This window comes from Oryzias latipes, chromosome 19, assembly GCF_002234675.1.
Source record: "Oryzias latipes chromosome 19, ASM223467v1".
Classification (NCBI taxonomy): Eukaryota; Metazoa; Chordata; class Actinopteri; order Beloniformes; family Adrianichthyidae; genus Oryzias; species Oryzias latipes.
The window spans coordinates 15,805,460-15,818,568 of record NC_019877.2 but is presented as its reverse complement, the minus strand read 5'-3'; the positions used below and the strand labels follow the sequence as shown (position 1 = coordinate 15,818,568).

General features: G+C 34.7%; 2 protein-coding genes across 3 annotated transcripts; one reads left to right on the top strand and one right to left on the bottom strand.

Annotated features, from left to right (window-relative positions):
* Window positions 1-707: 707 nt before the first annotated feature.
* Window positions 708-3,112, bottom strand: LOC101163528 (cytochrome c oxidase assembly factor 3 homolog, mitochondrial). The gene is made up of 2 exons (XM_004080601.4): window positions 2,860-3,112; window positions 708-1,250 (listed from the first exon to the last, which is right to left on the bottom strand). The coding sequence occupies exons 1-2, from the start codon at window positions 3,053-3,055 to the stop codon at window positions 1,147-1,149; spliced, it is 300 nt and encodes a 99-aa protein (XP_004080649.1). The 5' UTR covers window positions 3,056-3,112; the 3' UTR covers window positions 708-1,146.
* Window positions 3,113-3,525: 413 nt separating this feature from the next.
* Window positions 3,526-9,435, top strand: cntd1 (cyclin N-terminal domain containing 1). Of its 2 annotated transcripts, none has more exons than XM_020711912.2 (7): window positions 3,526-3,747; window positions 6,272-6,347; window positions 6,418-6,589; window positions 6,654-6,816; window positions 7,949-8,093; window positions 8,942-9,038; window positions 9,163-9,435. In XM_020711912.2, exons 1-7 carry the CDS (start codon window positions 3,720-3,722, stop codon window positions 9,268-9,270), a joined length of 789 nt encoding a protein of 262 aa, XP_020567571.1. In that variant the 5' UTR covers window positions 3,526-3,719; the 3' UTR covers window positions 9,271-9,435. The 2 variants fall into 2 exon arrangements, with proteins under 2 accessions (XP_020567571.1, XP_004080647.1); XM_004080599.4 differs by lacking the exon at window positions 3,526-3,747 and adding an exon at window positions 4,351-4,707.
* The last annotated feature ends 3,674 nt before the right edge of the window (window positions 9,436-13,109 follow it).

The window sequence follows — 13,109 nt, the reverse complement described above, 5'->3', positions numbered from 1 at the left end:
TATTCAATGTCCTAAAGCTAGTACAAGTCATGCATTAGATGTAAACATCTTTATGCTGGTGTTTGTACATGTGTAAATAACTGAGCACATTTATAGACATTTTACACTTTATAATTAATTACCTACCACCTTAATCAAAACTAGTTTTTCTCCTTGTTCCACAGATCAAGCACCTGGTGCACTTTAACAGATTCTTATTTCTGATTCAATATTTTTTCAGAAAAAATATTTTTTTCCATCATTTATCCAGGAGAAAGGTAAAATAACTTACCTGTTAGTGTTAGTATCATTTTAAATGAAATCACAGCAATTAGAGCCCCCTTGTTATATTTAAGGGTCAATACATATCACTCCAAGCTGTGAATTTGTTGCCTTATATATTACTCAATGCACCAAAATTTCTGGCAGTAAAACTACTGAAAGATTTTGCTGCAACCTCACAAAAATGAATGGAAAGTTTTGAATGTAAATAAGAATTGTTCCTTTCTCATGCTGCTGTCCTGCCAAGCTGAATCTGTGCCTTTCCCCTCCAATGTCTTACCTTGGATTTTTTATTCAACATTTTGAGGCTAGAAAAGATTCCTTATAATAAATTCTGACAAAAATATAAAGTGGCTTCTTTGTTTTTTGTCTTACCTTCCATCTATTGCAAACTTTTCAATATTTAATACATTTTAATTAAAAGACGGATTTCCATGCATAAGTAACAGATTCAAATCCTCTTACTTTATTAATTTTACCTCAATGTTGAAAGCATGTTCCTTTAGCAAAAGGTCACTTTAGATTTAAACTTATTTGCCATCTTATAATGCATTCATTGTCACAATGTCACATATTTAGAATTAAAAAAAAAAAAAAAAAAAAAAAAAAAACAAGATGGTGATAAATTTCACTGTGGGCCTTTTGGTGTGAAATATGAAGGCCAGTGTTGTCCTTTTTTTCTTAACTTAAATGAAATAATAAAAATATGTATATTTTTATTTCAAAGAAGAAAAACACATATTCCTCACTTTCAAACAGAGTCCAGTTCTGTCTGCGTAAAACAAGCAGACAGTAATGGAATAAGTAAGCAATATCATCTGAGTCTGCCTGTTTACGTTCAGGACAAACACACAGGTCCATAAAGAGGCCAGCAGCACATTTGTCTCAATTGGCACCAGTCTTGGGTCCCTGCAGTTTTGCTCGCTTGGCCTCCTCATCGATCTCATCCATGATTCGCTCCTGGGAAACCGAGTAAAATGTGTAGCCATCTGGTTTGGAAAGAAATGGTCAAGGCAAATAATTGAAAAGTAAAAAACAATAATATATTGATAAAGTAGCAAAGAAAAAGCTAGAAATTTTCAATTAAAGCCTAATACAGACATTTAGGATACACCGAAAGTTTGAAATGCTGTATAGACCAACTTATACAACCTACATACATCTGTGAACCCATGACGACTATGACCCAGTCACTAGTTCATGGCAAAAACAGCTCACAAAAGTTGATGTTTTCTGACCAATTAATTTAGCCATCTAAGTCTGTCTCTAGTTTCAATCACGACCTTCTTGCTTGGAGGGTTAAGGTAAGGCTCCACATGTGGCTCTTTTACCCTTCTGTTGTTGCTCTCGGGTTTAAGAAAAGAAAATTTCATTTTTTTATTTAAACAAGTACCGGTAACTGTAGCGCAAAAAGTAAGTACGTTAAAAAAAAGAAAAGAAAAAGCAAAGCAACTCAAACTTCATTAAACTCATTCACAAACAATTAAAGGATGGTAGGAATTACTCTGAGGCACCTGACTACAGTACCCACAATGCTCCATCTTGTAGCAGACAAATTCAGACTAAAACATTTGGACAGATTTTTGAGCCCAAGTACCACAAAAAATTAATTGGAGGTCAGTAAACACAACCGGAATTCACACTTGAGGCACACTGAATTAAAAGGTGGATTTTTCTGTTTTCTGAAACAAATGGAAGGAAAAAAAATGATGTACATTAAGTACATCATAAAGTTTACTTTCCTGTCTAACATAACCCATCTACCAAAAGATACCATAATCAGAGTATTAATTTCTTCTGACAGCTGTCATAATGTGCCACGTGATTGTTGTGTTTGTGGCTTTGAGTGGTATTAAGACTCCTAAGGCCACCAAAGAAGATTCTTCTAAAAAAATAAAAATAACAGTCACTCTGCCACTGTGTGGGAGCTTTACACACTTTTAAAGGTTTTGGTTCATTTCATGAAATAAGAACGAAAGAAAAAAAGACAAACAATAATGATTTTAATTTAAAAAAATACATAGGTCAAACCTATTTCAGATATTAAGTCATAAATTGGTGGTAAAATGAAGAAAGTAAAGGTAAATGAAGGTCTCTTCTTGACACTTTAATTACTCCTAATCATAAATAGACATGTTGGCCCTGCAGTACATGACACTCACTGAATCCATTAAATATGATGATTGCAGTAATTGGAGTATTTACTTGAAAGGGAAGAAGGTAACTTCCCAGAAGGTTTTGAAATACTGGACTTGTAAATAATTTAAATTATTTTTATAATTTGCATAAATCACAAATGTATTTTTTTAAATATGTGAAGCATTGTTTTAAACAAAACAACGACTTCGCGTTTCTATTTCACATTCAGTAGGTCTAATGTCAATTTTCCAGCTACTTAGCTAGCTATTGTTTTAACAAATGAGTGAAAAAATGTCCAATAAATATTAGCTTTGGTGTTTCGAGTTTAGTTAAGTAATAAGATCAACTTCAATGTTTAAATTCACAGCAATATGAAGTGGTAAAGAGAAACTTTAGCATGCTAACCTAATGTTACATGTTTCACCTTGCGCTTGCCGCGAGGGTTCATGGGAAGGATACAGATTCCGAGCACAATAGCTCCGATAGCAAGTCCCGTCACAACATTCCGTATTCGGAGCTTTGACGTCTTCTTCTTCCATTGTTCCATCTCTACTTGTCTGATAAAGTGCATCTGTTCTCGTGAAAGACCCTCTTTAGTCGGATCTATCCTGGTTGCAATGGGAGCATCAGACACGGGAGGCTTCTTGTCAGCCATATTTGCAGACAGTGGAGCCGGTTTTAAACGACGAAGAAGCGATGATAGAAAGCGATGATTCTTCTTCGTCGTTTTTTGTTGGTTCTTACGCATCACCGCCAACTACTGTACTGGAGTGTTATATTCAGTATACAGTTGCAGGCGCATGTAAAACATGGGTCCATGCGCACAAATACAATAACTGCAGGTATATAAATAAAAAGTTAAATAAAGTACAATAGATTAATAACTTCTACTTTATTGTCTTCATAACTATTTTAACTTTTTTATTTGCAAAAATTCCAACACGGTCATTATTTTAATTTACTTCTCAACTTAAAACACATTTACTACTTCTTAATTTCCCCTATGATTTCTTCTTTTACAATGAGATCTTTTGACAATAACTTACAATGCGCTCAACTGTTTCTCCTTCAACACAGTCTCACACACCTGCTTAGTGTTGTCCTGATCTAGACTCTAGAGAACATGGAGCAAGTAAGGTATGAACTAAAGAGGTGGAGGTTTGCTCCACAAAGGGGAGGAATACAGGTAAACTGAAGCAAGACAGAATATCTGTGTGTAAATGAGAGGAAATCAAGTGGAACGGTGAGGTTACAGGGAGCAGAGGTGAAGAGGACCTGAAGTATTTAAGGTCAACAGTCCGGAGCAACGGGATGTGGGAATGAGACTAATAAAAGATGTTTGTGCACGTAGGTTGGAGTGAATGCAGGAATGTTAAATGTGATTAGTAACAAAAATGTACTTGTGTCTCTACATTTCTATATTAATCTAATTTCAATTTATTTGTCTGAAGGATAAGCCCCTTGAGATGTGTCATCTTGTTTTCAAGGGGATCTCCAACATACAGCAAAACATCTGAACATTTTAAATTGTGTTAATGCTCAGTTCTGAGGTTTGCTTTGCATGATAATCTGTCATCTCCGTTCTTTTTCTTCTCCGTATGAACTGCAGACTAAAAAATTCTCCCAATCAATTGCGATTTTTCATTCATCCTGGATATGGTTTCATATTTGGAATAGAAGCACGGGTCTTTATCTGCAATAACACACCAAAGCAGAGAGAATGTGAACCTGGAAAAAACCCTTGAGTCGATTCTGTTATATCCAGTTTAAAGTCATCGATAATGGCAACATTTTGGGTCTTGTCATGTGTGATAGATCTGAGCTCTATTGCTCTGGTGTTCAGGGTTTGTTCCTGGGCTGTCATTTTAAGTTCTAGTTAAAAGCAAACGAACAAAAACCGCTGGAATAAGTATGTTAAGCACACAAATAAGTCCTGACGGAAACTTTGGTGCGTTAACTTTTGGTTCCGACCAGACAAAAAGGTCTGGGATTAGGAGCACACGGTCAAAGCTTTGACAACAGCACCCCCCTTTGGAAATTTTACTTATCTGCGCATTTTTTTTGTATTTTTATTTAGTGTAACCTCCAAACTTAATGAGTTTGTTCTCAAAGCGTTTTCATTTAAACATTTCTACAGCCAAATGGCGAAAAGACTACTCCGTTCACGGGAACGTTTAAGTTTAAAGTTTGGTCAGGCTTCCTTTGAGCTTCTTGGCGATTTCCTCATCAATTTTAACCAAAAAAACAAAGAAAACCTCGATAGTTTGTCAAAATGTTGCGGAAGCTTTAAGCTAAAACCCCTTCTTGGTAAGTAGGTACCCCATCTGATTTTGTTTATTTTATTTATTTATTTTTAATATGTATGTATATAAAGACCTATTTTTTTACACTTATTCTCACAGCTAAATCTAATTTTAGTGGGGAAATGTCAGTTTAGAAGATTGAAGTCCGTTATTTTGGTTGGATAAACGTATTTTTCAATGATTTCCGGTGACCAACAGGCCACATGATCCAATAAAAAGGTCGAAATTATTCGCAGCTGCTGTAACTGCTAAGTTAAAAGGAAAATGCTTCGTTTGCACTGATGTTCTAGATTTCTTTTATTTAATTGAATCATTAACATTAAAATAAATACATATTTAATGGTATGCATTGGTGGTATGCACTGAGTGACGTTGTGCATTCAAGTTGGGGCTTAATTGTCATTGTTTTTAATAGCCTTTTTTTGAGTGATTGTATTTATGCAAATCCATTTCATGTTTTAGCCAGCATTCAAAGTAGACCATAAGCTAATGTTCCATCTAAAATTATTCTTTTTAATTTTGTGTTTAAATAGTCTCTTCCATTTTACATAAATCTTGACAGGATGCTTGTCTTGTTTTTTTTCTTTATGGCGTCCACTTTTCTTTAAACTTGTTACAGAGCTTTCAGTGTATTTAGTGCCACACCAAAACTGAACCTAAACAAAATCAGGTGGTCCTATAAGATGCAATTTCTTTCTGATTTCTGAGTTCTTAGTTTTTATTTCATTGTTTACCTATTGTTTTCTATGGAGCCCTGGATATGACTTAAAAAGAAAGTTCTCTCAAATCAATAATTTGAGTGTATTTTGTCTGGTCATATTAGCGTTTTGTGGCCACGATGTAGTATTTCATGAGCACAAATTACCATCTTATTAGCATTTTGTGGTCCAAATTAATATTTTGTGCACTCAGATTAGCATTTCATTAGCATTTGAGGTCACAAATAGGTTTTGTGCACATATAGTAATATTTTGTTAGGACAAATTAGTACTTAACAGCATCAAATTAGTAGTAGGAATTGAAGATACTAAAGTACTCATTTGTGTGCACAAATTAGTACTTAACAGCATCAAATTAGTAGTAGGAATTGAAGATACTAAAGTACTCATTTGTGTGCACAAAAAATACTAAGATGTGCCCACCAAATACAAAGTTGCATCCACAAAAAGCAACCTTTTTCTTTGTGGGCAGAAAATATTTATTAGAGGGAACAACTTTTTACATTGAAAGTCATGTCTTGGGCTCCGTAGTTTTGAAAGAGATGAATAGTGTTTGTGTTACCTAGCACTCCTCCTTACCTCTACATCTTGCATCAATAGGTGACAAAATATTCTGCATATCACAGTTCTTCAGAAAAACATCATTATTGTAATATAAATATTGTAATTTATTTTTTGTTGTTTTTTGTTGGATTTTATATTTGAGTGTTGAAGATATGTGCTCATATGTTTGGAGCATCAAATCTACCTAAATATTCTGACATACTTATCCTAAAAGCCATTAAGCTTTTATTTTGAAAATGTTGATTCTCTTTTTATGTCTCCTTTGCTCCTTTCTGATTTTTTTAGATTGCATTTTTCTGATTTGTCAAGAGCTGAAACTCGATCCAGCTGTTGGATACCATGCCACGGAACTGCTGCAAAGGTGATGTGCAAAAATATATATTTTTTAAACTTCATATGTGATTATATTGTCTCTAAAATTTCTTCTATAGGTTTATGGTCAAGCACCTTTCCGATCTGCTTGTCACACCTGAAACCTCCGCTGCAGCTGCTAGTGAGCCAAGAAATCTTGAAGATTCTATTTTTGACCAACTCAAGGAGAAGTTTCCTCTCATCGTCTTCTCCTGTGTGCAGCTTGCCAACAAGATGTCTTTGAACCATCACGTGAGTATTCTTTTTTTAACACACTGCTTTTAAATGAAACATCTGTCATGTCTTTTTTTTTTAGATGATTGACACCGGCACGGCAGTTAGCTTTCTGCATTTGCTCGGCCTCAGCGTTTCCAAAAAGACCATCTTGGAATCGGAGCTGATGGTCTTTAAAGGGCTTGAATTTAAACTCATTTACCCTAACCCACTGACATCTGTGGAAACACTGCTGGAAGTCCTGGGTAAGACGATGTTACTAAGGTTGTATTCATTTGGTCCGACCACATTTCCATGAGTTGCTGTGTCTCTATACTAGCCTGTTTCCATAATTGATGCGCCAAATGTTTTTAACAGGTTAAAGGTCAAGCCTTTAAGATGACCTGTTCTGATTTTCTGACTGTTTTTTTTAACAGGTTTAGTATTGTTTTCTAAAAGGACAAAAGATTTCCTTAAAAGACATTTTCCTGATTGAAGCATCTGTTGCTCTAAAATGTGTGCGCATATATTTCAGCATTGAATTTCATTTGTAGATGTACCAGCTGTCCATTATGTAGACGCTAATGCACCTTTGTAGGATTGGATGGGGAGGACACTAAAGTCAGCGACTAAATAAAGCCAGATGATTCCTCGCTTCAATCCATAAAGGATGTTTGGCCGACAAAATCTGAAATATCTGGACCATGAATCACATTTTTTTCTTTTCCAAATACAACTTTAATTTTTAATTGATGAATAGTTTTTCTTAAAGACAATCATAAGGTCTCAGGAGCTTTTATTCATTTTAGGAACCATCGATCATTAGATTTCGCAGATTTTTCAGAAAAATTTCTTCTAGTTTCTGTTTTCTAACGCAGACACAGTCACCTTGAAAGCCATTAAGCTTTTATTATAAAAATGTTTATTCTCATTTCCTGTTTCTTTTGTTCTTTTTTTTAAAATGAGTTCTTCTGATTTGTCAAGAGCTGAAACTCTCAGCTTAAGGGTAACGGCATCCATTTATTGTTATTGTTAACAGCATTCATTTATTGTTTTTTGGAACCATTGATTATTAGATACACTGTGTAAATGTTGATTGGAAACTGATTTATTTATGTTTTTTACTTTGGAACCCAGGACCATTATGCTGAAACCCAGCCCATCTTTGTTTTTGAGTTTCTGCTTTACCTTAAAACCTGTTATTTTAATAGAAAAAGAAATTTTCTGAAAAGGAATATTAAAAATGGCAAAATCTTTAAGAAACTTTAAAATAATCTGTTTTTTACCAGCTGATATGAATAAAACAAAACATTTTGGGAAATTTTCCGATCATTTATTTCTGTTGACCAGCCTAATATTTTTTTATACTGTTGTTAAATCAAACCTTTTCTTCTGTAGGACACAATGATCCGTCTGTCCCTGTTAAACGCCTGTATCATTTGTGCCGCCACGTTCTCCAGTTCATCACCCTCCAAAAAGCTGCCATCTATGACAGCTTGTTGAAAGTGACCACCCAGCGTGCCTCCCCTTCCAAGGAACAAAGGTTTTACATAGATTTCTAACAAAATCACCTATTTAGAGGACACAAGTGTTTGTCCATAAAGATGTTTTTCTGTTTTTAAACTGTAGAAAGTCACAGCCACAACATATACATACGGTCAGTTTCTATTATAATGTGAAGAGATGTTGATAGATTGTGGTTTTTCTACACATCCCACCTGAATCCCCATTAACTTCTTACTTTTAGGCATTTTTCCCCACAGGGAAAGTATTTCTTCCACTTTGTCTCTTGGCCGTTCCCTTTAATAGTCGCCACAGTAAATTATCCGCCTCCATCCTCCTCCACCACACCAACCACCCTCATGTCCTCCTCCTTCATCATCCATGAACCTCCTCTATCCTCTTCCTGTAGCTTCTTTCCTGTTGGCTCCAACTTCAGCGTCCTTTGTCCAAAACATCCACCATATTGTTTCATTCCTGATCCCACCCATCCGCATCACTACCACAGAGAAAGAGAAACCTTTTCAAAATAATTTTTTTTCCAGCTTGAACCAAAATACAAATATTTCATTCTAAAATGTGTCTGTGCCAATTTAAAATTATAGTAGTGTTCTTATATTAAAAAAAATGTGATTTTTCTTTCTTTTTTTTTATACATGTGAGCAATTTACAGTTGATATCAAGTAAATACTATAATAGAAGTAATACTAAAGACACAACTAGAAAATGTACAGTTTACTTTTCAGAAATGTTTCATTTAGGGGTTTAAAAATAACGTTTTTGCATGAAGAGAATATAGCATAACATACAGCTTTGTAATAGTAAGAACTCAGTTGATGAAATGCTCATGCAGTTGTGGTGATTTGTTATGTTTTTGTGTTCTAAATCTAGAGAGAAGTTTGTTACAGTGACAGAAGACTGCATGCTTCTTGGTGTTGGTGTCATCGCTGTGGCTGTGTTCATCCTTTACATCAGAAAGTGGGAACAGGTGACCTCCCCCCATACACACACATTACATTTAATGAAAACAAATTAAATAAATTCAATTTAAAAAGAAAATTGTTTTATTTTCCACACCAATTGCTATTTTCTCGATACATTCTGTGTTGCAGGTGATTGGTGAACTGAGCCACATCACAGGAATATCAGTGAAGAGCATCAGTGATTTTGCTCATGTGACTTTGGCTCACATTGTTGGGTTTTTGTGTCCTGCAGAGTAACATTTATATTTTTGGACATTTACTTTAAACTTTTGAATTTTGCTAAATGGAAAGGTCGAAGATTTTGGTGCAAAACCATGCAGGTTGTGACTGGGTTGACTTGTTTTTCAGAATAAAAGCTTCTGTTTATCAATATGAAACAGCCACAAAATAAAGAATCACTTTGAAGTTGATTTTTTCTTCCAGAAACATTTAGTTTTCAAACAAAGGAAATTAGATAATTAAATATGTCTTTGTTATTAGTATCAAGAAAATCTTTCATGTTGGACACTTGGGACAACTTTATCTTTGTCTTTTATTGCACTGAAACAGAAACTTAATTTCACCTAAATTAGACACATCAGGATTATTTGTAATATTTTATATATTATAAAATGTAAAACATTTTGGATTTTCCTTTATATTTCTGGCAGCATTGAGCCCTCAAACTAACTAATAGAATCACGAAATAACTTTCAGGAACCTTTTGATATTTCTCATGTCTTAAGGTTAACATTAATGTATAAGGATGTTTTTCTGATTTTATATCACTTTTAATATTATTGTAAAAAAATGTGACAGATAAAAATATACGTTTTTTTTAAACAGGTCTAGTTTTATACCTTTCAAGACTTCCATATTGTTTTTTTTAGCTTTACACTGCAAAAACTTAATCTTAAGAAAGTAAAAAGACTTGCTTCACAAAAAATGATCTTATCTTGAAAGAGAAACATCTTATCAATAAAGCCTTTCAATGGGAAAATAATCTTATGTTGAGAAAACATGTCTCAGTGACTAGAATTTTAGTCTTAATATTAGAATTTTTGGTAAGACCGTTTTTCTGTCCCATTGGCAGATTTTTCTACCTATTTAAAGATCTGCCACTAGGGTCAGAATTCTTGACTTATTTCTGCGGGCCCTGTTTTTGCTGTGTTGAGGTGAAAATAAACACAGTCTTTCTGCAGTTGTTGGCGCAGACATTGTCTCTCAGAGTTGGCTTCTCCTCACCAGCTGTTCATCTAAAGCCTGGCTGTAGTTGGAAATGCAGGACTGACATCTGGCCAGTCCTGTTTGTCTTTTCTGATTTGCAACTTCCCATAATTGCTGTGTTTCCTGGAAAGGGTTTTTATAGAATTTAATGATGGGGAAAAAAGGAAAAACATTTTTTTTTCTCAACTGGTAAAATTATGTACAAGAAATAAATCATGCATTCAGATAGTTATGTCACACTTCAAATAGCAAAGTTCTTCTTTTGCAAGACAGAGAAATAATTAAGTTTAGCACATTTAAATGCTAAAATATCTAACTTTTATAAAAATACTTTAAGTACTGTATGAATTTTCAGTAAATGAACAATAGAGACATGGGTACACTGGAAGTAGCCCAATTTCTAAGCAGTTGAAAGTTTTTTTTTCCCCATGGGAGTTATTCCTTAGCTTTTTCCCCCCATGGTTAGATCAATATAATCTTTTTCTCTTCCATGCTGGGAGAAGTGTTTGCTTGGAGACTATGTAGGGATGTGAGTCTCTTGGGAAAACTAAACCAGAACATTTATGTCATGCACAACTAAGTATTTTGGATTGCAACAACAACAAAAAATCAATTAACTACCAGTATTGTGAAACGTAGACGATTGAATGAAGAGTTAAAGGGAAAATTCCTCCATATTTGCTTAGTTACAACAAATGACTGCTAAAAAATGTACATCTGGATGCCAACAGGGACTTTTCTCTGCGGGGACTCTTTGAAGTGACTGCCAGCCTCTCCGCCATGCTCTGAGTTCTGCTGGTGATCGCCTGAAGGCAAGACATTGAGCCTGTGTTCCACAGCCACCCCTCTGACTCACATGAAGGACTTTTAAGCAAAGCTGCAGGGGGATGTCTGCAGGTGCAAGCCAAAGAGGTTTTGGAGTGTCAGGCTGCCTTTGAAAGTTTGGAGAGTATGTACTTCTGCTGTGGAAAAAAAAAACAAAAAACTACCTAGCAGGTTTAATTCCCAATTGTCTGTCTGGTTTTTGCTCTTTGATGGTGGACTTTTTGAACGCTGTCACCTTAGGAACAAGCTTTACAATAAATACACTGAAAAATCTGCAAAGGAGGAATCCCCTTGTCCCCTTCACCTAAGTTTGTGTTCCACCTTTGATCCTGAGTCTGCCATTTCCAAAACAGAACAAGAGCAGGGAACTCTGAAGGTCAGCTTAAGTTGTAGTGCAACTCTCAAAGCAGACTGATCTAAAAGTAAACATTTAAATACAGACTGTGAGGAGGACACTAAATGTTTAGTATTTTTTTCCTTCTTTGAGTTTCAACGTTTCAATTTAAAGGTATTGCTATGTTGTTGGATTGTTTTACTCTTTTTCTTCACATCTTTGTTTTTCTTGTCTTGTTTCACGTTATCTGATTTCTCATTATAATTTGCAGGTGCTCTCTTTCTAATGATCTGTTCTGATTGGCTGTAGGAAAGTTTGAAGGGAGTGTTCCTGTCTATATAAAAAGGTTTTGCAAATCGCTTCAGGAGGCTGTTTTCACTTGTTCCTGTGTGACCAAATAAATCAGTTTGCTCTTTGGAAGTTGGCTGTTTTCTTTGGTTTGCCTGATTACTTTTTACACCTGCTTGGTCCACTCATAACACAGACATTTTTCACACTTTAAAGATCCACTCCAAAAAGGGTGTGGGATTTTTATGATGATGGACGACATTTATAACAAAAAAATTAATTTAAAAGATTGTTAAAAATTGCATTTCTGAATGTTTTTTTCCCCGCCCACTTTGTTGTGAAACAGGAGCAGATTTAAATAAACAGCCAACTCCCTGCGCAGTAATGGGGAAGGAGAAGTGGGACGGGGAGAAATTACTCTGCAGAAACTATGTCCAAAAAACAACAGATTTTTCTTGGCATAACCATAATGCAACGACCACTGGGAACACTTTTCCAACAGATCAAAAGATGATCGGTGTGGGACTTAAAGTCTGTGAAATGGTCCAGGATGAAATCAGAGGACATACCATCAAAATGAACAAAATTCTTAAAGAAAAATTAACATTAAGGTAATTACCATGTTTATAATTATACATTTATTTACCAATCCCTAAACTTATTTATTTAAGATTCAAAATCAATAACCGACCAAACAATTAAGCAATGCACCACGGAGACCCCAAATAATAGAAAAATCAGAAAATAAAATGATGTGAATTAAGGGGCCAGGATGCTCCATGGGATTATTGGAAAACTTCTCAACAAATTCCATGAATCCTATGATCAAGCAAGCTGTTGTTTAGGAAGGAACCTCTACCTACATACTATGTTGTCTTTCAATCATATTTAAACTCAGTGATGATCATAAATAGAGAAAGTTTTGTAGCTTAGAACACAGTTAAATCTCAAATTATGACTTTCTTTTTTTATCTAAATAGTTAAAACAGCTTTGGAGAACTCTTCTACCATAGTATGTCCATAGATCCATGAAAATGCATGTGTGGCTTTGTGTGATGTCTTTACTCACAATAAGATTTTTTAATCCATAACTCAATCTTAGAGTAGAACCCTGATCTAAATCGTATTTTATTTTACCATTTACAGCTCACCTTTGATAGAGCTTAAGACTGATTGGAAACTTTTTTTTGTGTTTTCTTTTTTCACAACCTGATTTAAAAAAAAAAGAGTTGAAGTCATGAAACTACTTTGACATGTAGTGAGCATGACATGAGCATCAAAAACATCTAGTGAGTTTACGTGCAATAATTTTTCATCAACTTTTGTATGATGCTCATCTAAATACCACACCAACATTAGCTCAAAACATCTAACATTTTTATAGAGTTTCAGCAGTTTTTTTTGTGAATGGCTGAATTTCCAA